The sequence below is a fragment of the Phoca vitulina genome, unplaced genomic scaffold (genome assembly GCF_004348235.1).
Source record: "Phoca vitulina isolate PV1807 unplaced genomic scaffold, GSC_HSeal_1.0 scaffold59, whole genome shotgun sequence".
NCBI classification, from domain to species: Eukaryota; Metazoa; Chordata; class Mammalia; order Carnivora; family Phocidae; genus Phoca; species Phoca vitulina.
In genome coordinates, this window is record NW_022589762.1 from 4,520,908 (window position 1) to 4,544,306 (window position 23,399).

The 23,399-nt window shown below is 46.5% G+C and overlaps 1 protein-coding gene across 1 annotated transcript in view; it reads left to right on the top strand.

Annotated features, from left to right (window-relative positions):
* The first annotated feature begins 6,065 nt into the window (after positions 1–6,065).
* PRMT8 (protein arginine methyltransferase 8) overlaps positions 6,066–23,399 on the top strand; it is a 91,953-nt gene continuing 74,619 nt past the window's right edge. The window contains exon 1 of the mRNA XM_032391074.1: positions 6,066–6,347. Within this exon, the coding sequence (XP_032246965.1) occupies positions 6,273–6,347 (75 nt within the window). The 5' untranslated portion in view covers positions 6,066–6,272. The remainder of the gene's footprint in view (positions 6,348–23,399) is intronic.

A 23,399-nucleotide genomic window follows, 5' to 3' on the forward strand; every position in this document is an offset into this window, starting at 1 on the left:
TCATGTAGGTAGACACATGGTCTTGTATGATGAGATGCTGGGAAGGAAACTAACTTTTATTAGAACACTATTTCCTAGGAACTATGCTAGGTGTTTCATCTACATTGGCTTATTTTATTGTCATGCCCTTCTGCCAGAGCAAGATCACCATTAAGCCATTTTCACACAGATGGGGAGGTTAACCTACTGGGCTGTAAGACCACAAAGCTCATGCTCTTTCCTCTGGGAAGCGAAGAAAGAGATAAGGGTGGTTAAATGGTCCAGAAAGGAAACAGATGGAATCAAGCACAGCTTTGTTTAGCTACGTCCATTCACTGTGCATTTTCAGGTGGGGCTATCCCTGAGACACCAGAGATCAACCCTGCACTAAGGTAGGTCATAATGTGTCATGCCTCAAGTGACATCAGTATATAATGTGTCTGGGGCAGGAGCAAGGCTGAAAACTTCTTACCCATAAAAGTTTCAGAGGCACACAGGAACTTTAGAATTTTGATAGAGAATGTGTCCCCAACCTTACTTGAATGGAGGCTACTATGCTTCTGGTCCAGACCCTATAGCTTCCAGGATCTGTCTGTCCATATCTATAGATACTTCACAGGGCCTATATGACCAATGATTATAGTTATATTTAACCTTTTAGAACCAATCCATATTACCCTTGAAAGGACTTGAATCCATTACCAACTTTTCCTGGGAGAAGATGTGTCATCAGGGTAGGGATATGTCCTTTATGTTTTAGTCCAGAATGCCTAGCAGAGTGCTTGGGTCCTAGTACTTAATATAAGGGCTAATGGAAGCAAATTTGTATTGAGTTATTGCACTGGATAAACTGAATTGATTTCTAGTTAGCCATGGAGGGTTCAGGAGGGATTTTCCAGAAAAAAAGTAAGCCTTTATGAAAGATTTGAAAAGGAGGAGAGGAGTGGAGTATACAACTTCCACCAAGAGGAAAAAGCTAATTTCTACTGTAATAGCATTTTAGAAGGACTATTTAAATACCTTTATGTTTCTACTACTATATCCTTCTTTCAGGGCCCTTCTCTGAAGAAGTTCCAGTTCCATCATAGACCACTGAGAAAATCTAGATGTCTTTCTGAGTCCTCCTCACCCTGAGAGAAAGGCAGGTAACAATGGTATTCAATTTTTTAGGGGCATAGAACACCAAGGATTTAGCTATTAATGTAGAACTACTAAGAAAATGCCTCTGAAGAATTGTTAGAATAAATAATCAAACCAAACACTTCCATATCTAGTACAAAACAATGCTGAATTGATTTACTCAGACATTATCAGAGCAAGAAAGAATAACATTCTGGTTTTAATGGCAAAAGGAAAAAAAAAAGAAAGAAACCCAAACTTTGTAGGTGCTGGTGACACTCTTGCAAGTTGTTCTTTGGGATGTAGTTTAAGAAATAATTTGCCCTTGTGTTAGGGAGAAATAGGACTGCAGAGGCTTTTGTGCAGGAGAACTGCCCAGGTGTGGGGCTGCATGGAGGCTCAGCCAGGTAGCTAGCCAGCTGCTGCAGCCTTGGCATGGCTCCCATCTGGCCCAGAAGACACTAAGAACACTGCTGGGTGAGCTGCCATGAGGTGGTGATGGATCACGCCTGTGGTCTGATTCTTGAGGAGCCATGGATTCACTGCAGCATGCCGTGGCCATATGTGAGCCCAGGCCGTATGTGAGGTTCTCCTAGGAGAAGGAGGGAGAAGCCACATGACATATCTTATACATCTTTTATTGCAACAATCATATTTGAATGAGCCAGAGTCTGGGCTTTCCCAGACAGCACAGTCTGCAAGAGACATTGCATCCTGATGGCAGGGGCATTGGATTTTGGGAAGCAACGAAGTGTTGACTGGCTCCTGAAGTTGAACCAACTACACAGTCTTCACCTCCTAGAGGGCTCAGAAATGAGAGGAGACAATTCTGGAGTCGCCCCATAGGGTGAATGGAACCTTAGAAACCTTGTTCAACCTTCTAGGGTTTGCAGTTCCACTGCAACAGCTATGCCAAATAGTCTGACTGAACCCTTCCAGTGGCAGGAAATTCACTTCTCTGTGGCATCTCACAAAGCTAGATAACTTTTCCAATTAATAGTCCTTCCCAAGAGTCTCATTCCAACCTTTGCATGCTGGTTCAACCATCAGCACATTTTCACTCTCAAGAACTTCATGGCTCTCAAGAACCTCTGTGTTAGAGATGGACCTTTCTATACCGTGGGGGTTCCTTAGTTTTGGGGGGCCCTTTCTATAACTTAAGGACCTTCTTTCTCTGTGGGTCCTTTCATCTTTTCCACATATACTTATCCAATTGTCCTCAACCATGACTGCACATTAGAATCAACTAGAGAATTAAAACAAAATCCTGATGCCAGGCCTCACTAAATCATCCTTTCTGGGGGTTGAACCAAAGCACTGGTATTTTTAAAGCTCCCCAGATGATTCCACTGTGCCAAGTTTGAGAACCACTTGTTCTCTTGTTCACAGAATCTGGTTAACCTCTTAAAGGTCATGCTGTAGAATAAAGCATCCTGGATTTGAATCCTGACTCTGTCACTTGGGCAACTCTCTGTGTTTTTGTGTTCTCACCTGTTTTTTAGGGATAATAACAGTACTCTCTGAAAAGAGTTGTCAAAAGAACTGCATGAGGACATATTAAGTCTAGATGAATCTCTGGCATCTAATAAGTGCTCTATAAAGTTTGACTCAGAGCCTAGGACAGGGCCTAGCAAACGTTAACACAACATTTGTGGTCTTAACATGAGCCAAGCATTATCCTACGTACTTTACATGTACTAGTCAATGCATTTTGCTGCACTGAAGACATAAGCAAAATGTGTCTTCAGGACACCTCTACATGGTAGGGTATATTGTCCCAGACTATCTATTTAACTTACATCTTAGTGAACAACCTACATCTCTTGTCATCTCATGTATCTTCTTGCCTCCCACCAAAATCCCTCCTAAAGCTCTTCTATGAAAATTCTATACACTTCCAAAACATCCAAGGTGACTAAATTCAGAGCTCCTCAATGGTCAATCCAATACCTTTTGTTGCCTATTGTCAAGCCCAGTGTTTATTTTTTTTTTTTTAAGATTTTATTTATTTATTTGACAGAGAGAGACACTGTGAGGGAATACAAGCAGGGGGAATGGGAGAGGGAGAAGCAGGCTTCCCGCGGAGCAGGGAGCCTAATGCGGGGCTTGATCCCAGGACCCTGGGATCATGACCTGAGCTGAAGGCAGACGCTTAACGACTGAGCCACCCAGGCGCCCCAAGCCCAGTGTTTATTAATGAGCTAGGCATATAACAGATGCCCAGTAAATTCTTTGTGGAATGATGAAATTAATCTTGTGAAACTATGCTAATATATTTATGCAAAAGAGAGGGAGAAAGACTGAATTCCTGTGAATGGTGAGGTAGTGGGATGCCTACTTATGTGCTAGGCACTTTTCATGCATCATTTTCACAAGTGTAGGAGATGAATGTTCAGGTAATCTTTGACTGTGTAATAAAGTACGCCAGAACTTAGTCTCTTCAGGTAACAATTCTTTAGCTTGTGAATTTGTAATTAGGTGGGAGCATAGCAGGAATAACAACTCTGCTCCAAGATGGCTCAACAGAGAACTGGAGTATCTACCTTCACTCCAGCCATTATGGAACCACCTTGGTAGCCTAGGCTCCTCACTTGCAGCCCCAGGTTGGCTCTGGGTTGGATGGGCTGGAATAGAAAATCTTGCCAGAAGAATGCAGCTCTCTATCTCAGCCTCTCTGCTCCCCATTCTAAGGGGAACTGTGTCTGTACTTGGGGAGAAGCCAAGCCAAGCAAAAGATTTCAACAGAGAACGGAGGAAACACACCCACTGAGGTTCTCATAGCAACATAATCACGCACAGGCAGCAGCCTATTTCGGTGGGAGCTTGTCTCAGCTCCCCTCCTCCCTGGTTAGTCACAGAATGGATGCACTGCACAGGCAGAAGCAGTGTGGGGTGAGGTCGGCGGGGAGAGTGTTGAACTGAAAGTCAGGAAGCTGGGAAGCTGCTCTCAGATGTTCCCTCAGCTGGCTGAAGGATCATGGACAAATGTCCTCCTTACTCTGATCTCAGGGTCCTTATTTGTAAGATTAGAGGACCAAAATGCTGTGAGGATCCTTCCCTTTCTGATTTTCATTGATTGTATGAGTATTGAGACTCATGGCAGGGGATGAGATGTCTCAATCTTTTGTTTCTGAGAAAGATGCTAAGATAAGATGGGGTTCAAGAGGGTAAAAGTCATTCTTTAGATTCATCTCATTCACCCACCTACAACTTTCTGCATGTTGGCAGAATGTGAAAGGAAGGAGGATGACCAGGTGTTGAGAAAGATTTTGCTCACTCACCCCCAACACTAGTCAAAGTTTGTGGTCTGGGAAAGGAAAAGGTTAAGGAGTTAGGCTCATTCTTTCATTTACATTCACTCCTTCCACGAGACACACACACAGACACACACACACAGACACACACAGACACACACACACACACACACACACACAGGAGTCCATTAACTCAAGCCTGTTGCCCATTGTCTTTTCACTCTTTTTACTCTCCACTCCCACTTCTCTCCCTCCTCCACTTATTGCACTGCATCCTCTCTTTCCCCTAGGATCAGGTGATGGAGGCATCTTTAGATTCTGGCCCATTTCTTCAATGGACTCTGAGGTTAGTTGAGGACAACTAGGCTCACATTTCCTGGCTGTCAAAGGTGATGATAAAAACAAATAGGGCATGCATGCAGGACTGATCTCCCTATGTAAGTACAGGGTTGAAGTGAAGAGAGCCAGGGTGCTCAGGAGCATCTTTCAGGTCCCTGTCCTTGACTTCTGGGTTGAAAGCTTGAAAGTGCAGCTGTCTTTGAAGAAGTCCAGCCTGACTGGCCTGTTGCAAAGGGAGAGACAGAGTGCCCCCCCTTGTTCTATTTCCCACCCGCCTGACAGATGGCCAGTAAGACAGAGAAAAAAAGCTCTCAAAGTGAAGACAGGAATGCATTGTATAAAAATTCACACCCCCTGCTGCCGCCCAAACTCCCTTAAAAAAGGATCAAGAGAATCCTAATGGGTACGTGACATCCTCCCTCTCTCCCATAAAAGGGACTTCAAAATCTGGTGATGATGGGGGAGGGGTGAGGAGGGAGAAGAGAAATGTGTGGGCAGGGGGCTGATAGGGAAGACTGAGGTAGGGGGAACAGGACTGCAGCCTCATCCATTTGACTTTCTCCTACCGTCTTTCCCAAACCACCTCTGGCTGAACCTCTGGCCCAACCTCTCAGCCTAATAGAGGCTTGGAGCCCCAAGTGCCTGGACAGGGTCAGTGGGAGAAAAGGAGAGATGATAGCACACTTAGTCCAAGAGTTGAAGGAGTTAAGGACCCTCCCTCACCCAGACACCCACCCCTTCGCTCCCGAAACCGTAATTCGTCAAGGAAGGAACCAAGAATTGACGGAGGAGCTGGGGAGTTGGGGGGTGGGGTGGGGTGGGGGCGAGGTAACTATGGCCCAATCTTGCCCAGAGCTTGTCCTCGGTGGGAGGACGAACACTCGGGTCTAAGAACCTGCAAGAGCCCAGCTCCGGCGCCCCGCTTTCTGCGAGCCTCCCGCGTGGCCCTGCAGCGTCCACGCGGCCCTTGCCCTCGCTCAAGTTGTGCACAGCGCCCGGCAGTGGAGGCGGCCAAGAGACCCCTGGAGCCTGGGGGAGGTGGTGGGCCCGGGGGCGCTGGGGGCCCTCCGTCTGCGCCCAGCCACCGCCCGCTCTACCGAACCTCCTACCCCGCCCCCACTCACCCGGCTCAGCCCCTAGGAGAGACGCGCAGGAAGCGTGTTGCTTCGCCCAGCCGATCTGCAGAAGTTGAGAGGAGTTGGTGGCTGCCTCCGGCCGGCCGGACTTTGCGAGCAGCCACGAGAGGAGACGCCGCCGCTGCCGCGGAGCCTTCGGGGCTGCCTCCCTCAAGCTTAGCCCGCAGCGCGGGTGGAGAGGGGCGGGGAGGGGGTCGGGTGCGCGAGAAGAACTTGAAACTGTGTGAAGGAATCCGAAGCAGATGAGAAGGGAGGAAAATAAAACAAAGTGGAGACTGCAGAAAAGACTCAACCGTAGTTGATTGTATCGGCTGACGCTCCAGCAGAGGGGCTGGGTTGGTTTTTTTTTTTTTTTTTTCTCCCATTCTCTCTCTCTCTCTTTTAAAGCTACACCAGCTCTCTCTTTCTCTACTATCTCTGTATCACCAAACCCTTGCTGGCTCTTATGGGCATGAAACACTCCTCCCGCTGCCTGCTCCTAAGGAGGAAAATGGCGGAGAACGCTGCCGAGAACACCGAGGTAAGGAGGCGAGAGGGCTGGGGCTCTCCGCGACCCCGGCAGCCCACCCCGGACCACCGCGCCGCCGTCGCTGTCGCCGCCGCCGCCGCGCCGGCGCTCTGCACCTAGTGCCAAACTTTCCCCTGTTCCATCCCGCTTGCTTCTGCCGGCCGTGTGTGTGTGTGTGTGTGTGTGTGTGTGTGTGTGTGTGGTGGGGGAAAGACAGTGCATGTCTCAGGTCCCCTCCCTCTTGAAAATGCAAAAGAGTCACTCTCACCCCATCTCCCTCTCCTGCCACCCGCCGCTCGCTTCTCTTTCCCCAAGTCCCAAACCCTGGGCAGCAGCGCTCCCCTGCCCTCTCCTCTGGGCTGCATTAGGGGTCCAGAGTCCCGGATTTGTGCAAAGCTGGGATGGGTGATCCTGGGGCCACGTTTGCTCCCTGCAGTGCCTTGACCGTCTCCAGCCGCTGCCTCAGCTTTACCCTTCAAGCTCGAGTCAGTTCCCAGCTCTCAGTCCCCGCAGCACCGCGGAGAGCTCCGGGCCTTTTGATGGGGGGGGGGGCGGCGGGCGGTTGGGGGCAAACCGAGCCGGTGGTGGGACTTGGACACCACCAATAGACCCTCCCGCCCAGATCCGGCACGGAAGAGGTCTGCAGTCCTCGAACGTTTGAGCCGCCTCGGGGGCGCTAAACCCGAGTAGGGAGCACTGGCCGCGGCCACCTTCAGAACCAGGGACAGCACCCGCTCCTGCAGCTGCCGAGCCCGCGCCGGGTGGGGGCTGCGCGCCGTGGGCTGCAGCGAGAAATGGGTCTGTAGCCACTCGTCCCGCAGCAGCTTTGGAGGAGGTCGCTCTACCTCCACAAATTGAGCTCTTGCCCCCCGCCTTCGACAGCCCAATAGCTGCCCTTTCTCTGCTCTTGAGTTGGCCCTGAGCCTCAAAGAGCCCTGCTGAGTTTTGCGTCCCGAGACTGGAGGCTGTAATTCCTTGGCCTCGCACTGACCCTGCTGTAGATACAACTGGACTAGTCCGTTGGCTCTAGGCACCTGTAGTCACGAAGGGGATCAGCGTGGGCAGCCCCCTTACCTTCCTGGAGAAACGGTGCGCCGAGGTGGGGGCGGAGTGGGGTATGTGTGTGAAGATCATCCCTTACTCGGTGGCAGGAAAAAGACAGAGAGCAAACTCCCGGGCTCTATTAATAGCCTGGTGTCTGGTGGGGCTGCCGTACATTTCACATATGGTTACCCATATGCAGCGTGGGGCGGGGATGGAGGTGTGGCGCGGGGATTGTCCCTCTGTCTTGCTGGAATGCAAAAAGGTGCGGAGACCCTTCCGATCTTCTTCAGTAAGGTCTTAACTGCAGCTAACCATTATCCCACAGCATAGGCAGCAAAGCTTTTAAAATCCCCATTCTCTGAGACACTAGAAGCAGCATGCATCTGGCAATTGTCGATTTCGAAAAACAAACACGCTCTGGGGCTTGGGCATTCAGTAGCTAATGTTGTCTCCTTGAGTTAGGGCAAAGCCAGCATGCCTACAGTCCCCTGGACACTTCCTCTTCCCCAGCCAGCAAAGGCGCCTAGCCTCACAGCAGAGAGCTAGCCTTACCAATCCCCTCGCATTCCTCCCTCTGATCACCCACCCGCAGAAGAGGTTGCTAAAAATAGCTCAGAGTCAAGGCTGCACTTCCGTAAAGTATTGAACCAGTGGGCATGTCACAGTCCCTGCAGCCAGGTGGCTGGAGCTCTGGAAGCAAGAAACAGCTTTCTCCGGCTCTTCCCTCCCCCCTCGCGGTTTCTAAAAAAAAGTTTTCACGGGTCCCTAAGCCCCCCTCACCCCGCCCAACCCCGGCTGTTGCGCGGGGTCTGGATGCAGACCCCTGCCAGATTCCGCAGTGTGCAGGAGCGGCTGCTGAGCTCCCCACCTTGGCCAGGGTTAAAGGCGTCCAGAGCAGGCAGAGCGATGCGCGCCAGGCTATTTTTACTTGCTTCCCCCGCGGCTCCAAGCTCCCCCTTCTCAGCAGTTGCACATGCCAGCTCTGCTCAAGGCATCAATGAAAACAGCAGTAGAGGCGGCTGAGCTCCTGCGAGAAAAAAAAAAATAAAACACGTCGCATGCCTGGCACAAAGGTGGGGGTGGGGAGGGACAGACCCAGCTGGAGCTCTTTGGAGAGGAGTGAGTCTGGGGGTTCAGTTCTTAGCAACTTCCCTTGAGAGGGAGAAGATTCAGACTTGGTCAAACGTGCCCAGTGGAGGCATCCAGGCGCGTGACAATCACTTGGTTTTCCTCCAGGAACTGGCTGTTTTTGGAATACACCAGGACTAGAGCAGTACTTCCAAAAGTGGAGGTATTATGGCTTTGCCTGCATTATGGTGAGAGAGAGAGGAAAGGACACCTGTGTGTGTGTGTGTGTGTGTGTGTGTGTTGATGGTGGTAGTGGTCCTTGTTGCTAATATAACGTCTTTATCAGAGACTGACTCTGTACCAGGAATAATTAGATACTCCTGATTGAAAGATGGAGGCAACCCCAGGCCCCTGCCCATAAGGAGCTCACAGTCTGGTGGACCACAGTGCCCAATAATTCAGATAATTCTGTAGCACCTTTTCCTGCCTTTTGTTACTGTTGTTTGCAAGCACTTTATCTCCTTTCCTCTTACAATAATCCTGTGAGGTAAGCAAAGGTTAGTATTCATTTCAAGTCCCCATTTTATGTGAGGCCACTGGGGCTGCGAGATCAAGCAGTTTCTGAGAGTCACCTGCTGGGCTAGGACAGCTCTGGGACACAGACTGCCACCACTTCTGACTCGTTGCCCTTTGCCCTACACTTACTTCCAAAAAGATGTCATGTGTGAATAGGAGTGGGTGAGGAGTGGGGAGGACAGAGATACTTTGGAAGGGAGAGAGGCAATGTTGGGGGTAGGCAAGGATGATGGGAGAAAGTGTTTTTCACATGACATGAAAAATAGGTACACAAGGTAAAAACAGGGAGGGACATTCTAATTGTCAGGCAGGAGGGAGAAAGTGAAGAATAAAGCTACTCATATTGTGAGCAAAGCCTCCCTCATTAAGTGAAGTTCAGAGCTGGGGCAGTGGGAATATCAAGGGCATGGGCTTGGTGAGCACAGTATGTTCTGGGTGGCCCTGAGTGCACTCTTTAACTACTTTGACTTCAGTACCCCTGTGTGTTCACTTGAGCTGGTTCCCTTTATGGTACAGAGAAGGCATAGTATATAAGGAAATACTCTGACAGCCCCTGGCACAGGGTACACATGAAGCAATGTTAGTTCCATTTATGCTTTATTGGGTTCCTTGATATGCTTCTCCTCCTCAGCTAGAGGAATTATCACCTCTGCTCCCCACATATCATCAGAAACTTTCTGATATGGCCTTCTGAAAAGTCTGCAAAGCCTCTGGCCTGACTGTTCTGTCTTACTATCCTATTCAGCTCACTATCAGTGCCCAAGGCAGGTCATTTTCACTTTTGCCCTCACTACGGCAATAGCCTCTCAACCGCAGGTCCTCTTCTCTAGTCCCGCCTCATTATCACTGCTCAAAGGGTTTTCCGAAGCACGATCTGCTCATGATCACACATCTCTTTAAAAACTTACCATGTTGCCCTATTGCGTACAGGATACAAGATAAAGCCCAGTTTTCCTAGTATAGTGTAAAAGTCCTTTAATACCTGCCCAGTGCAATTCTCTGTATAAACCACTTCCTGCCTGAATGCTTTTGTGCATACTGGCCCCTCTGCCTGGGCTGCTCTTTCCCCTTCTCTGGAAAAAAAATCCTCCTCAACCTGCAACACTCAACTCAAAGGTCATTTCCTCTGGGCACCCTACCCAGATCTCCACTTATCCTCCATGCTCATGAGGAGTGATTACTCATTCTCCTTCTTCTGTGTTCTTAACACACGTCTCATTTTTCCTATTATAAGTTGATTGCCTTTTTATATGTCTATTTCTTCAGTTAGATAATGAACTTTTTTTTTTTTTTGGTATACCCTGTTCCTAACACGGTGCCTGACACACAGTAAATAATAAATGTTGATAATTGTTGACTGAACTGATTCATGTGATTATGCCCACGTAAGCTCGGTGAGCCTTCTGGGTTTTAGTCACTCGTGACTTTCTGAAAATTGGGCTTCCTATCTCCCACCCCTCTGCTGCACTTCTGCTATTGTGGACCTTTAAAACTCAAAATGAGTAAAGATTCTGGGAATCAAGTTGCTGTAGCAACTCAAAACATGGGTACATTTTGGTTATTCATGTACCTATTCAATATTCTGTAATTACTGACTCTTACTATGGGGTGTTCATCTGAATAGCAGATAAATGGATTAATCACAACGCCCAGTTATGAACCATGGGGGGATAATGGACTTTTCTGAGCTGCTGCTTGCTTTACTGATTCTTGGTGAAAGCCTGATGCATTATTTATGGTGATGACTCCCTGACTGGGGTTTTAGCACCTCAGAGGAGAGCCCCCAGGGGTGAGGGAAAGAGTTTTAGCAAAGGAGTCATTTTGGAGACTCTTTTTAAAAAAAATGTTCTATTGACTTACTGACCCAGAGAGAGAATAATTATGGGTTGGGAAAAATCCTACAATGGGACAATGGGGTTAGGATACCAGTGATTGCTGCTCTATGAGTTGTGGGGAGCACTGAGCTGACTTCTGACATGGTGTATGTTGGTGGCCATGGCTAATGGATTCCTCTCCTCAGGAAGTTCTTTTCAGCTGAAGTGTGTGGTTCTATAGTACAAAGGTCAGGGAATTGAGGAGGAAGAGGACAAAAGAAGGCAGGATACAGGCCCACTTCTTTGAGGATGGTCTGCATCCATGTCTCTTTCCAAAGAGTATGGGAGCTAACAACTATCTCAGCTCTAGAGCCAGACTGCTTGGCTTAAAATCCAGCTCGGAACTCAGTAGATGTGTTGTTAGGTTGAATATAACTTAAACTCTCTGGGCCTCATAAAATTGTTGTGATGATTAAATGAATTAATTCATGCAAAGGGTTTAGAATATGGTGAGTGCTCAATAAGTGTTTATGATTATTATCCTGCTAGCTTTTAGGAGTCTTGTTGAAAAAGTGCAAACCAGATGAACTCTCCCATTTCCTTGTTCCTCCAGCTGAAATGATCCATAAACGATAATCCTCATTGATTTTTTCCTCCCTCAGCAAACACTGATTTCAATCCTTAAGTGAGCTCAGGAGAATTAGGAAGATACCCACATTTTCCCCCCTCGGAAATTTGGCTTTTCAGAGTCCTAAATTGGCTTTTGGCTGTCAAGGAGGGTGAAACACAACACTCTCGTCTCCAACTCAGGAGTGGGTTTCGTTTCCTCCTCTTTGCTAACTGCAATGCAAAGTGATTATCACATACCAGTGTTGAACGTGCAAAAATCTATAAAAACAGTACTTACACCTTGGAGTCTACTGTGCCAGCAGGGGAAAAATGGGCAGCATGACAACATGTGAACTGCCAAGGTAACTGGAAGCCGGATTGTTTTGTGTGACACGCAGGCATTATTGTACCATTGTGAACTGACTTAGGGAAAGCACGGAGAGAACACAGGCAGATAGGGACCTCCAAAAGGTCACTCTGTCCATGCTCCCACTGCTGAACACACTTAACCCAGGACACCAAGTTGGTTGCTTGGTCTCTCACTGAAAAGCTCAGGAGAAGGTGATTTCCCCAAACTTCTTACATATCTCGTATCCCGGTAGGAAGTTCTTCCAGAAGTGGAGCTCAATCTCTTCTATTGTAAACCCAGCCACCTTTGTTTATATTATTCCAAAAGGAGATAAAAACTGTCTGGTTGCCTTTGTATTTGGGGCTGTATTAGGAGTGTCTCACCCTCATTACTGGCTCTTGTTCCAAGGTATTCCAACCCCTGTGTCTCTGATAGTCTGACATTAGCCTTCTCCTATGAATAACTAGGAGAGGATTGTTTAAGAAGACTTGCCTTTCCTATGTTATGCAGCCCATTGGTTATTTCACACATCAAGCGGCTTTTCTACTTCACTTGTTATTAGAATTCCCTCAAGCATCACAGCTTTCCCTAGATTTGTAATGGGTGACCCATAAGTAAAGAGCTCTTTTAAAAGTGTAATTTTATAAGAGCAAACAGCCTGATGTGTACATTTTCATAAAGTCATAGAATCTTAGAGCTGGATGGAAACTCAAATCATTTAAACCAAGAGATGGAAAATCTTGCCTAATATCACAGAGATCTTCAGTGCTGGTGTTGAGACCATGTTTACTGCTAGGTCAATGCCATTTATCCATTGGCATTTATACATTGGCTTTGGTCCTTTAAATGTAGCATCTGATTTACTGTTCTTATTTTTGGTGCTAATTCTGTGTATGTCCTGACACGTAATATTGAAAACCAGAGTTTCTGTACATATAATCTAGGAACTGTGTATAATGAGATTGCGGTCCTTTTCACATGACATTTAAAATGCTTTGGCATATATCATCTTGTTCAATGTATGCCATCATACACTACATACATACACATATGCATTATATAATGTATGTCAGACATACATACATAACACTATGAGTTACATATTATCCCCATTGTACAGATGAAGAAGCCAAAGCATAGACGGTTAGTGTTACTTGCCCAAGATCCCACAAGTAGTAAGTGATGGAACTGGGCTTCAAACTCTTCTTGCCACCAAGACCCGTACTTTTTCCAGTCTACCAGGCTATGAAGGCATCTGAGGGACCAGAGTAGAAACTTAAAACATGAAGAGAAAAAAATGGAGAAATTAAGAGGAGAAATGAGGAATGGTGGATTTGGAAGAAATGGAAAACAAGACATCAGTCCTGCCTTCTTTTTTCCGGGCTTTCTTTCCCTGCCTCCCCCACCACCCTGCCATCCTCCTTTTCACAGTCATCAATGCTATGCCCTGTGGGTGGCAGGGACCTGATATGACTTGTGGCTGGGACAATCCGCGTTCCACACCGCCTACTCATGTAAGATATCCTTATGCCTGGAGTCCTCACTAGTGGGCTAGGGGAGAAACTTGTCTAACACAGTATGCCTCTTTTGGGGGGTGAAATGAATAACAAAGACTTCAGAATAGGAACTTTGGGTTTTCATTGTATCTTTGTGGTTTTATCACCTATGTTTGTTTTCTATGGCTGCTATAAGGAAGGACCACAAACTGGCTGGCTTAAAACAAGGGTAATTTACTCTCTCACAGTTATGAAGGCCAGAAGTCTGAAATCCATGTGTCAGCAAAGTTGGTTGCTTCTGGAGGTTCTTAGGGGGGAATTTGTTTCTCACTTCTTTCCTAGCTTCTAGTTGCTGCCAGCTGTGCTCTCGATATTCCTTGGCTTGTCAACACATTGTTGCAATCTCTGCCTTCATCTTCACATGGCCCTTTTCTCCATGTGTGTGTCTATATTTCTTCTTCTTTATAAGCACACTGGTCAACTGGATTACAGCCCAACCTAATCTGGTATGACCTCGTCTTAACTTGATTACATCTGCAAATAACTTACTTCCAAATAGGTTCATATTCTTGGTAATGGGTTAGGACTTGACATTTTGGGGGAGAGGGACTTGATTCAACTTGATTCAACCCACAACATCATCCAACACAGTGTCCACATATATTAGGTCTGAGTTGAAAATGGCAGATGAACGACTGAATGAATACATAAATAGGTCTCAGAATAGTTGCAAAGTTGATGAAGGTAGTCTCTCTCCTTCAAGTCTCTTTCCTCCTGCTCACTCAGCTGTCCACCTTGCCCACTGGCTTCTCAGTGTCTTGATAGGGCCTTCCTTTCTTGTGCAATAGAAATAATTATAACAAGAGCTGCCATTTTAATGTTCATATTGTGCGTTGGGCACAGTGTTAAGTGCTTTGTAAGCATCACCTTATTTAATTTACACAAAAAGATTACAATGCAGCTCTTTTTATTTCTGTTTCGCAGTTGAAGTGGGAGCTTGCAGTGGTTGATTATAGAGCTAGAAAGTAGCCAAGGTGGGGTATTCTCAGAACTGGAACGTGCTTTGCTGTTGACTCGGGCTTCTCTCCTGTTTTTATCCACATCCCCAACTTTGAGCTTATTCTCATCTTTGCCCCACACCAGCTCCCACTTGATGAAAATTTGGGGGGATTTAGGAAGGAACTGATCCACTTCTATGCATATTCCAGAAAGGACCTATGGCAAATTAGAGCCTGTCACTCTGTAGCAAGCTCCATGTATTAGATCCCCTCATCCTCCTAGGAGGTTTGCTTTGTCATCGCCAAGGTAATTATTTCAGTGGTAGAATTGTGAGCCCATTACTAGCTTATTTGAGGGGCAATTCTGGAAGCAGGAGGGATAAGGATTTTCTTGGCACCTTCCAAACAGTTAAACCACGTGGGCTGCTGACTTCTCGCCTGAGGCGCTTTAGTGTTAGGTTAAATGTGCAGCCCCTGGGACTGGCACGCCTGGGGCTGGATCTCAGCTTACCAGCCTTGTGCAAGTTACCATCATCATCTGTGTCTTGGCTTCATCATCTATGATATGGTAATAGCACTTGATCCCATTGAGTTATTATGGGGATTAAGCGAGTTATTTCACATAAAGCACACTCCTGGCACATGGTAAATGCTCAAGAAAGACAAGTTGTTATTTGTAATCTGGGCTTATCCAGTGCTGCCCCAAAAGGGAGAGTGGATGAATAAAGGGTCTTTACCACTGATGTTATGGAGCCAGTTTCGGCAGAGCTGGAGCAGAGCAGTCAAGGGAAGGCATCTTTGATTCAAGTTATTCATTCACTGAATCACCGATTCAGCCATGAAGGCAGCTGAAGACAAGGCTCTTTAGCACCCTAGGGGCCCAGGGGCCACTAGCCCCCATGTGAAGTGCTTCAGTCACAGGAGGGATGGGGTTTTCTGTGACCCACAGGCTGGCCTACCCCACTCCCAGCTCTTGGAAGCAGGTGTTTGGCAACATTTAAAGAATGAGATGGAAACCTCACTGCGTACCTACAAATGTGAAAGAAGTGGGAGATGGGAGAGTTTCAATCATGATCGGTTGCAGACCTTCTGAAGGAAGGCCCAATACCTTAGACTTGCTTGTGCCCTTTGTAAGCCTTGCTGCTAAAAAGAGAGCAATTCCTTCTTGATTACTGGATTGATCAATAACTTCCCCCCATGTTCCTACTGAAAGAAACTGAGGCACAGGAAAAAGGAAGAGAGAGGACAGAGATATTGCCCAGGCTCATGTGGCAAATCGGATGTTTAATGACTGAGTTAAACTCCCTGTCCTCTTTGCCATAAATCGAGCAGAATATATTCACTGCGTGTGAGGCCTGACCCAGGGGAGGCTCAGCTAAGACAGAACTGAACCAGGCTAATGCCACTATAAAGGGAAGGGCCATTAGCAAATTCATCAATTAGTGCCCTTTTTATAGCTCTATTGTGAAAGGTAATCTCTTGTTAGCCGAAGTAAAGTACAGTGGTGGCCTTTGAAGGATGGGCTTGCTGGAAAATGAAAGGCTACAATTCCCACAGACACCTTAAATTCAAGGACTTCATCTGTCCCTGACAAGCAGTTACGACAACTTCTCTCTAAGGAGGCTCCATCAGACAGTCCCACAAAAATGATGACAACCCCTCAGAAGTGTAGACAGCATCCTAATTAAGGAATGCTCTCTGCTTACATGCATTCGGTCAACACTTGCCTCCAGGTACATAGTAGGATAAGGACGAGTATTTATTGAATGAATAAAGGTAACAAACCTGTACATCACACCTACGCCACACCAGCTTCTTTTTTGCTAGAATGTCTTTCTACTCTCCCTTCTCCAGAATTAAAGTTGTTGTCCCAGGGTGGGACAGGGGAGCGTTTTGGAGTCAAGCTTGAGTCTCATCTTCATCCCTTTGGGATTATAAAACCCATCTTAGGGATGCCTGGGTGGCTCAGTCAGTTAAGCGTCTGCCTTCAGCTCAGGTCATGATCCCAGGGTCCTGGGATCGAGTCCTACATCGGGCTCCCTGCTGAGCAGGGAGCCCGCTTCTCCCTCTCCCTCTGCCTGCCGCTCTCCCTGCTTGTGTTCTCTATCTCTCTGTGTGTCAAATAAATAAAATCTAAAAAACAAACAAACAAACAAAAATCCATCTTACAGGTTAGCCATGAGGATTAAATTCGATCATGGAATAAGACATAAAGAAGAATCTTGACAAATGTTTTCTTTTTTTCCCCTCCTGTTTTAACTGTTTATTTGCCCAGCTTTTGTTTTGTTTTTAGGGGAAAATCTGTAGTTCAAAGTGGGAACAGTCACTTCTAATGTTCAGTTTGAGTGGATATAAATGACCTAATCCAGACTGGAGTGTGTGTGGGTGTCTTTATGTGCAGGGATGTTTGCGAACACCTAAGTCTGTAGGTCCATCATGCAGAAGCACATGCTTGTACACTTACATACTTATCCTATGTGGTTTGCAATTTGTAGTAGGAGATACATAAGGTACACATTTAATTACTAGCCTGGAGCTTCTGAGCTTGACCCAGGGTCTGATGAGTCAACACGGGGGAGTGTGTCATATGTGGGACCCATGCGGGTGAGGTCGAGTGTGGGACTCTGAGGGAGAGTCTTATAGAGACAGATCTGAATTGTAGAGTCAGGAAGTTTATGCAGCCCTGACTTCACTGATGGGTAATATATATTATGCAACTCAGGCACTGTGGTTTTCTTTTGGGCTGGGTTCTGAGTCACCTTCTTTTCTTACTACCCACCCAGGCCATCTTATCCCCTCTCTTGGCTTCATTACTAGTTTAGATGCTGATGATTCCCAGACTCCAAGCTGCAGCCCAGATCTTTCCTCTGAGCTTAGAACCACATAACTGACTGCCTATGGGACAGCCCCACTCAGATGTCTCAAAGGCTCCCCTGAGGGATAGCATTTCTTCTCACCAGCCTGCCTCTCCTCCTGCTGACCTCATCCTGCTTAGTATTAATTCACCAATCATAAGCCCTGACTCTCCTATCTCCTTTCTCCACAATGAGTGATGATTCTGCATCCCACAGGTTTGTCTCTTTGTCCTGAACTTGTCCTCCTGTTTCCAGTCCCGCTTTTGTAATCCCAGTTCATGGCCCCCCATTTCTTGCCTGGATCTCCGCAGTGACCTCCTGGACACTGTTCCCACATCCTCCCTTTCCTGGCTTAGATTTATTTTCCTAGCAGCATGAATGTGTGTTCTAACATGGAAATCTGATTATATTTCTCACCTCCATAATCCCCTTCAGTGACTTTTCCCTTATTATTAGGAGAAAGGTCCCCTCCTTAGCATAGCTCATAGAGCTCTACACAGCATTCCCCAGAATACCTTTCCACCTTCCTTTCTTTCATTTCTTGTAAGTCCTTTCCACCCACTCCAGCTATGCTCAACTTGCTTCCCTCTATTTTCTGGATACCTACTACTCTTTCTTCACGTCTCTGCTTAGATAGCATCACTTCCTGGAAGCCCTCCCTGATACTACCACCTTATCCAAGTCTGGCTTAGTTCTCCCACCCATGTGATCCTATAGTACCTGTGCATTCTTTGTCATGGCACATATCACACTGTACTTGCTGATTTCCTTGTCTATAAGTCCACCATAAATGTGAGAGTAGGGACTCTGTGCTGTTCACCATTGAATCCCAGCACCCACTACAGTGCCTAGTACTTATTAGAGGTTCAAAACCATTTGTTCAATGAATGATCATTGCTACATGCACCTTTCCTGTATGGAAAATGTTCTATGGATGCTAGTGTTTAAATGGATATCTATCTATTGTTCCCTTCCTAATACACTGGTCTCAACTATGTCACATAGGATCCCACTATAACAAGAAATATTCTTGACCCAAAGCCATGCTGTACTTAAGCTGTCCAAGTTAGATGTCCCAGTAGTGTAGAAAGAGTTGCTGAAGGACAAAGCTAGAATTGCAGGAAGAAGGTTTATAGTCAAGGAAAACGGGGAAAGAGGAGATTTTTGAATAAACAAAGGTGTAAATTTAATATCCCCCGAACAGGCAAGGTGTCAGTTCTAGAAAGGATGGGGGTCAGGGTTTTGCCTGAGTGATTGGGAATTCCCTGCACTTTAGCAGTGGCAAGATGCAGCAGAGAGACCATGGAGGCTCCCCTGAAAACCTTGCTTGAGGCAGAAGAGTTTGGGGGTTTGGATCAGACAATATATTTATTCCCAGCATCACTGGCTGATGTGAGCAGGAGACCTAGTGGGGGATGTCCCCAGATAAGGGAATCTGAACTGCCCTGAGGTTCTGGTTCCTAACTGCAGGCTCCTGCTCTGGGGCCAGCTGCTCTGGAGAGTGGACACGACTCCTGCCCCCAGCTTTGCCCAGGGTTATATTGGTCCAGCACTGCTATTCATTCCTCTGTTTATAAGGCTAAAAATAAGATGCTCCATATTCCAGGATGTGAAGAAAACCAAATCAATGACTTGGGCTGCCAGTACTGCAGGGTCCTAGGACTTTGTCCACAAGGTTAGATCTGGTGGCTTTTCTTGGAGGCTTCACTGAAACTCTGCCAAGCCTGCACCCACCTCCTTTTCTTCTTCCAGCTCTGCTCCAGCATCAAAGATCCACAGTCTCAGAGCTCTTGAGATCCATCCCCTATACCCCTGGAGGGTACTCCACATGATCTAGTCAAGATAGTCAGGCCGTGTCCTAAGACTAAGGAGGAACTGCCTCAACTTGCCTTGATTATTTGCTCCAGTTCCTCAGGCCATCAGTTCATATTAGGTAGTGTAGAAAGAGTTGAGAACCAACTGACAGAACCCATGATCCTGACTCTGTTGTCATCTGCCTTCTATGACTCTCAGCTACCAAATGAAAAATGGATGAGTTGATCCTAATCTATCCTACTTGATAGGGGTGCCTTTGAACTAAATGAGACAAAGGGAATAAGGCCATTTGGGAAAGGGAAGAGGTATTGTGCAAGACTTAAACTTTGTTGTGATTCACTTGTTATCTCAAGTGCCTCCCAGTGCAGCATTATGCCAATTTCCCCTTATTGAATTGTCAGTGGAGTTGGAGACAAGCTCATCGCCATCCTCCACATGGCTTCCCCTTCCAGACATGCCCACGTGTGCTAAATTCGTGCTGTGCAAAATGGGAGATGTTTTCCCCCTTGGTGGCAAATGGCATAGAAAGTGGAGGTTTGGGGAAAAGCAAAAATATGCTGTCAATCTGGGCTTTGGCTTGGTGAGGAGCAGACCTCTTTTAGGGTCCTGATTTGAACAAACAGTGTAAGGGTAGGCAGCTTTCAGGCAACTATTTATCTGGGAAAGAGTGAATCTTCCTCCAGAAACCTCTGTCTTTATTTTTGCTTTCCACCTGCTGGCTCAGTCTCCTCTGTTCTCTCTCATTTCTTAGGCATGGGCCTGTAGGCTTCTAAGAGCAATGGCTCTTTCTTTTTCAGGCAGGAGAGACTATGAAGGGCTTACCATTCAGGTGGCAGGGGGAGACAGCTTCAGCTTCTTGGTTCTGGGCTCTGTGGGCCTGGATGTTGGAGAGAATCCAGTCTCTGGCAGCAGCTCCTTTAATACCCACTCAACCAGGCAACTGATGCATAACCTTACTTGGTGTCACAGGTCTAGCCTGTTCTGAATGTGTGCAGGGCTAAAGGAAAAGAAGGGGAAAATTTTAGCTTCAAATTTCTTGAAGGCATACTTTTTGTCTTCCCCAGTGTGCAGTACAAGACCATCATTTCTAAAGTGCTAGGACCTGGCTTATCTCCCAGATATAGGCCCAAGCCAGGATCTCATACTCCTTTGGGTACCATGGCTGGTGCCAGAAGCTGAGCTTCATACTGAGGGCCTGGGGAAGGGCTGATCCTATGTTAACCCTCCTCTGACATGACCTCGCCACCAATCTTGGAGACCCCCCACTCCTTCTTACCCACTGTTATGGATTCTCATTGCATGTGACCAATCTATGACATTAGACACTGTTGGTCATTGTGTTTTTCTTGATAGTCTCTCCTCTTTGGTGTCCAAAGCCCTACTTTCTCTTGCCTCTCCCACATCTCTGACTTCTCTCTCAATCTCTCATGCAAATTCTTCTTCTTTTCACCTCTTAGTGATGCTGTCCCCAGCTTACTGTCCCTGGATAATCTCATCCTCTTCCACATCTTGTGACGTCCAGACCCTGGCTGGATTTCTCTTCCTCAGGGTTCTGCAGGCACTTCAATTTCAGCATGACCCAAACTGAGCTCCTTGTGTTTCCTCTGAACTTGCTCATCTGTGCCTCCCCTTGTATGCCTGTCTTCATGAAGGACTTTGCCATTCTCTCCTTCATTCTAGTCAGAAATAGGGAATCATACTAGAGGCTTCTCTCATTCTCACCTCCCCGACCCCAATCCCAGATAATATATAACAAAATCCTTTTAACTCTACTTTTAATTCTACTTTGTTGACATCTCCTTTTCCTTATCCCTACTGCCTCATATCAGACCCTCATTATCTCGTCTGAGCCTGTAACTGGCTTCCTTCTTCCCAGCTTCTGCTCCTGCTCCTTGCCAGTCCATTGTCTACACCAAAGCACAATACCTGGGCTATGGAAGGACTCAGTGGATGTTTGTTGAATGAATGAATGAATGAGTGAATGAGTTATGGGTAGAGATTGCCTACTCAGAGGAGCAATGCAAGGTGATTGTTCTGCAGCTGGTTGCCTTTGGGGGTTAACATCAGGGATCACCATTCTCTCTCATTTGGCATTGGTGGTGATGGTTGGGTATTAAATAATTTTAGGATGAGGTCTAAGGGATTTGGGAGACCTGGTGATAGCCCAGGCTCTGCAACTTGCTTGCTATGGGACAGGTATTTTCTGAGGCTGTCCTTGACCCTGAGAGTACTGCAAAATAAAGAATCAGGGAGTTTGAGGTTCTCAGTTGCTCTGCATTTACCATGTAGCATTATCCTTTGGGAGGGAGAAGAACAAAGATTATGATAGAGTGAACCTGGAGAAGTGGTTGAATCCGTAAGGAAGTATCCTGGTAGTTCCTTACATGAAACATTGTTCAACACCCCCAGCATCACCCAATTCTCTCAGAAAGTTCTAATGTGAGCTTCCATGCCCTCTTTCTTCCTCTTTCCCTTGTGACAGAATGGGCTTTATCCCGGGGATTCTGGAAGCCTTTTGGCAGAGCTCTGACTCATAAACAAAATCTAATTTGTGCCTATTTAACACATAATTCCCCTTAAATTTCCCTTGTATTTCGGCTTGAGTAGGGATTTTACATTAAGGTTGAGTAGCTGACTGGGTGATCCCAGTAAGTTCCTTGGCTATTTGGGCTGAGTTAATAGCATCTTACCTGAAGCCAGGGGACAGGACTTCATGACTCATTGAGGTCCCTTTCAGGTTTCCATTGTTAATTTGACTTTTCCAACTGCAGGTTTTAGTGAATATAATTGTGTTCTATACTTATACATACTATCTTCTCTTTCCATGGTCAATTTCCTGTGATATCTTCTATACTTTGCTGTGCCTGGATCTTTTTGGAGAGCTGGCTACTTGCCTCTTCCAGGTCACTTCCCCATCAGTGTCAGGAAAGTGCATCACCTCAGTCCCTCTCAAGGGTTCTGGAGATGAGAACCAGGATATGAGCAAAGAAAGCACCAAAAGTTACCAGTCTTAGGAAAAATATTTAGTAGCAACTATTTTAATTCAGTCCATCGCTTCAGCATATCCATTCCCTACAGTATATTGTTTTGCAGTAATTCATTCTGTCCAATTTCAGATAATGAATAATCACTATTATATCAGGTATTGCTCTAGTGGTTTCCTCCAAGGAGCCTAGGGTGACTTACCACATCTTGGAATTCTTTTCCAGGCCCCACATCTGAATGATAAGGAGGAGCCAGGTGGAAGAAGAGGACAGGAGTAAGAGTGACTCTTTCAGATGGGGAGGCTCTGAGGAGAGGTGCTTTGTCAAGGTCAGAGAGTTAGCTTCAGGGCCAGAGCCAGGCTCTAGGCACTCATGGTCCTATGCATCAGGTTACTGTGTTTATTTTCCAATCTCTGCTAAATTCATCTTGTCTTTTCTGCTTACTACAAGGTGGTCTCTTATCCCCTACAGAAAGCCAAAGAGTTCAGTTTTCTCCATGCTTGGTGCCTAGTTAGCTCAGTGTCAGAGCCCTGTCTAGGTCTTGAAACAGGATCCTCTTGCTCACCTTGCCAGGAATGCCAGTGACCAGATTGATGTTGGGGTGTGGCTTGCATTTTAGGCTGCAGGATGTGGACTGAATCCATTAGCTCTTTCACTGGAGATCACCCATATGAGTTGGATTAGGAGTCAACCTGCCTCAAGGTGGTGTTGTAGACCAAAGATATCTGGAGGCCCTTTTCTAAGTGTGCTGGTATCTCACATTTGTTCCTCCAGTTTGCTCTCCATCTTTCTTCACTCTGATTTATGCCTTGGAAGACTGAATTATAATGGACTGTATCAATAGGCTCCCTTTCCCAGCTCCCCCAGGCCTCTGGCCGTTAGAGTTCCACCAGAGGGAAGCATCAGCAGATCAGAGAAGGGAGGGGAGTGAAGTCAGAGTAGTTATTCTTCCAGCTCCTTCCCTATGGGGTCACTATCTACTCTTTCCCAGAACTGAAGCTCTCATGTAGCCCTCTCCATATAGCTATCACCATCTCTGGGTTCCAGTAACTTCTCTCCTCTTGCCTCCTTACAGCTAGAGGTCATCATGGAGCTCCTGTGTTACCAGTCCTGGGGTACTGTCATTGTAGCTTCCACTGAGCTACTTTTACAAACAGAAATGCTTGATGGCGTTCATTGAGTACTTACTATGCTCTAAGCACCTTTCAAAGCTCTTTACATGGACTATTGAATTTAATTCTTAAACAATCTTCTGAGTAGATACTAATAATGTCCCCAATTTACAAAGGAAGGAACCGAGACACAGAAAAGTTTAGTAAATTTCCCAGGGTCACATAGCTAGTATGTGGTGGACCCTGGTTCCAAACATAAATAGTCACATACCAGAACCCAAATTCCCATTGGTTACCAATGTGGTCCCTGGACCAACCAAATCAGCATCATCAGGGAACCTGTT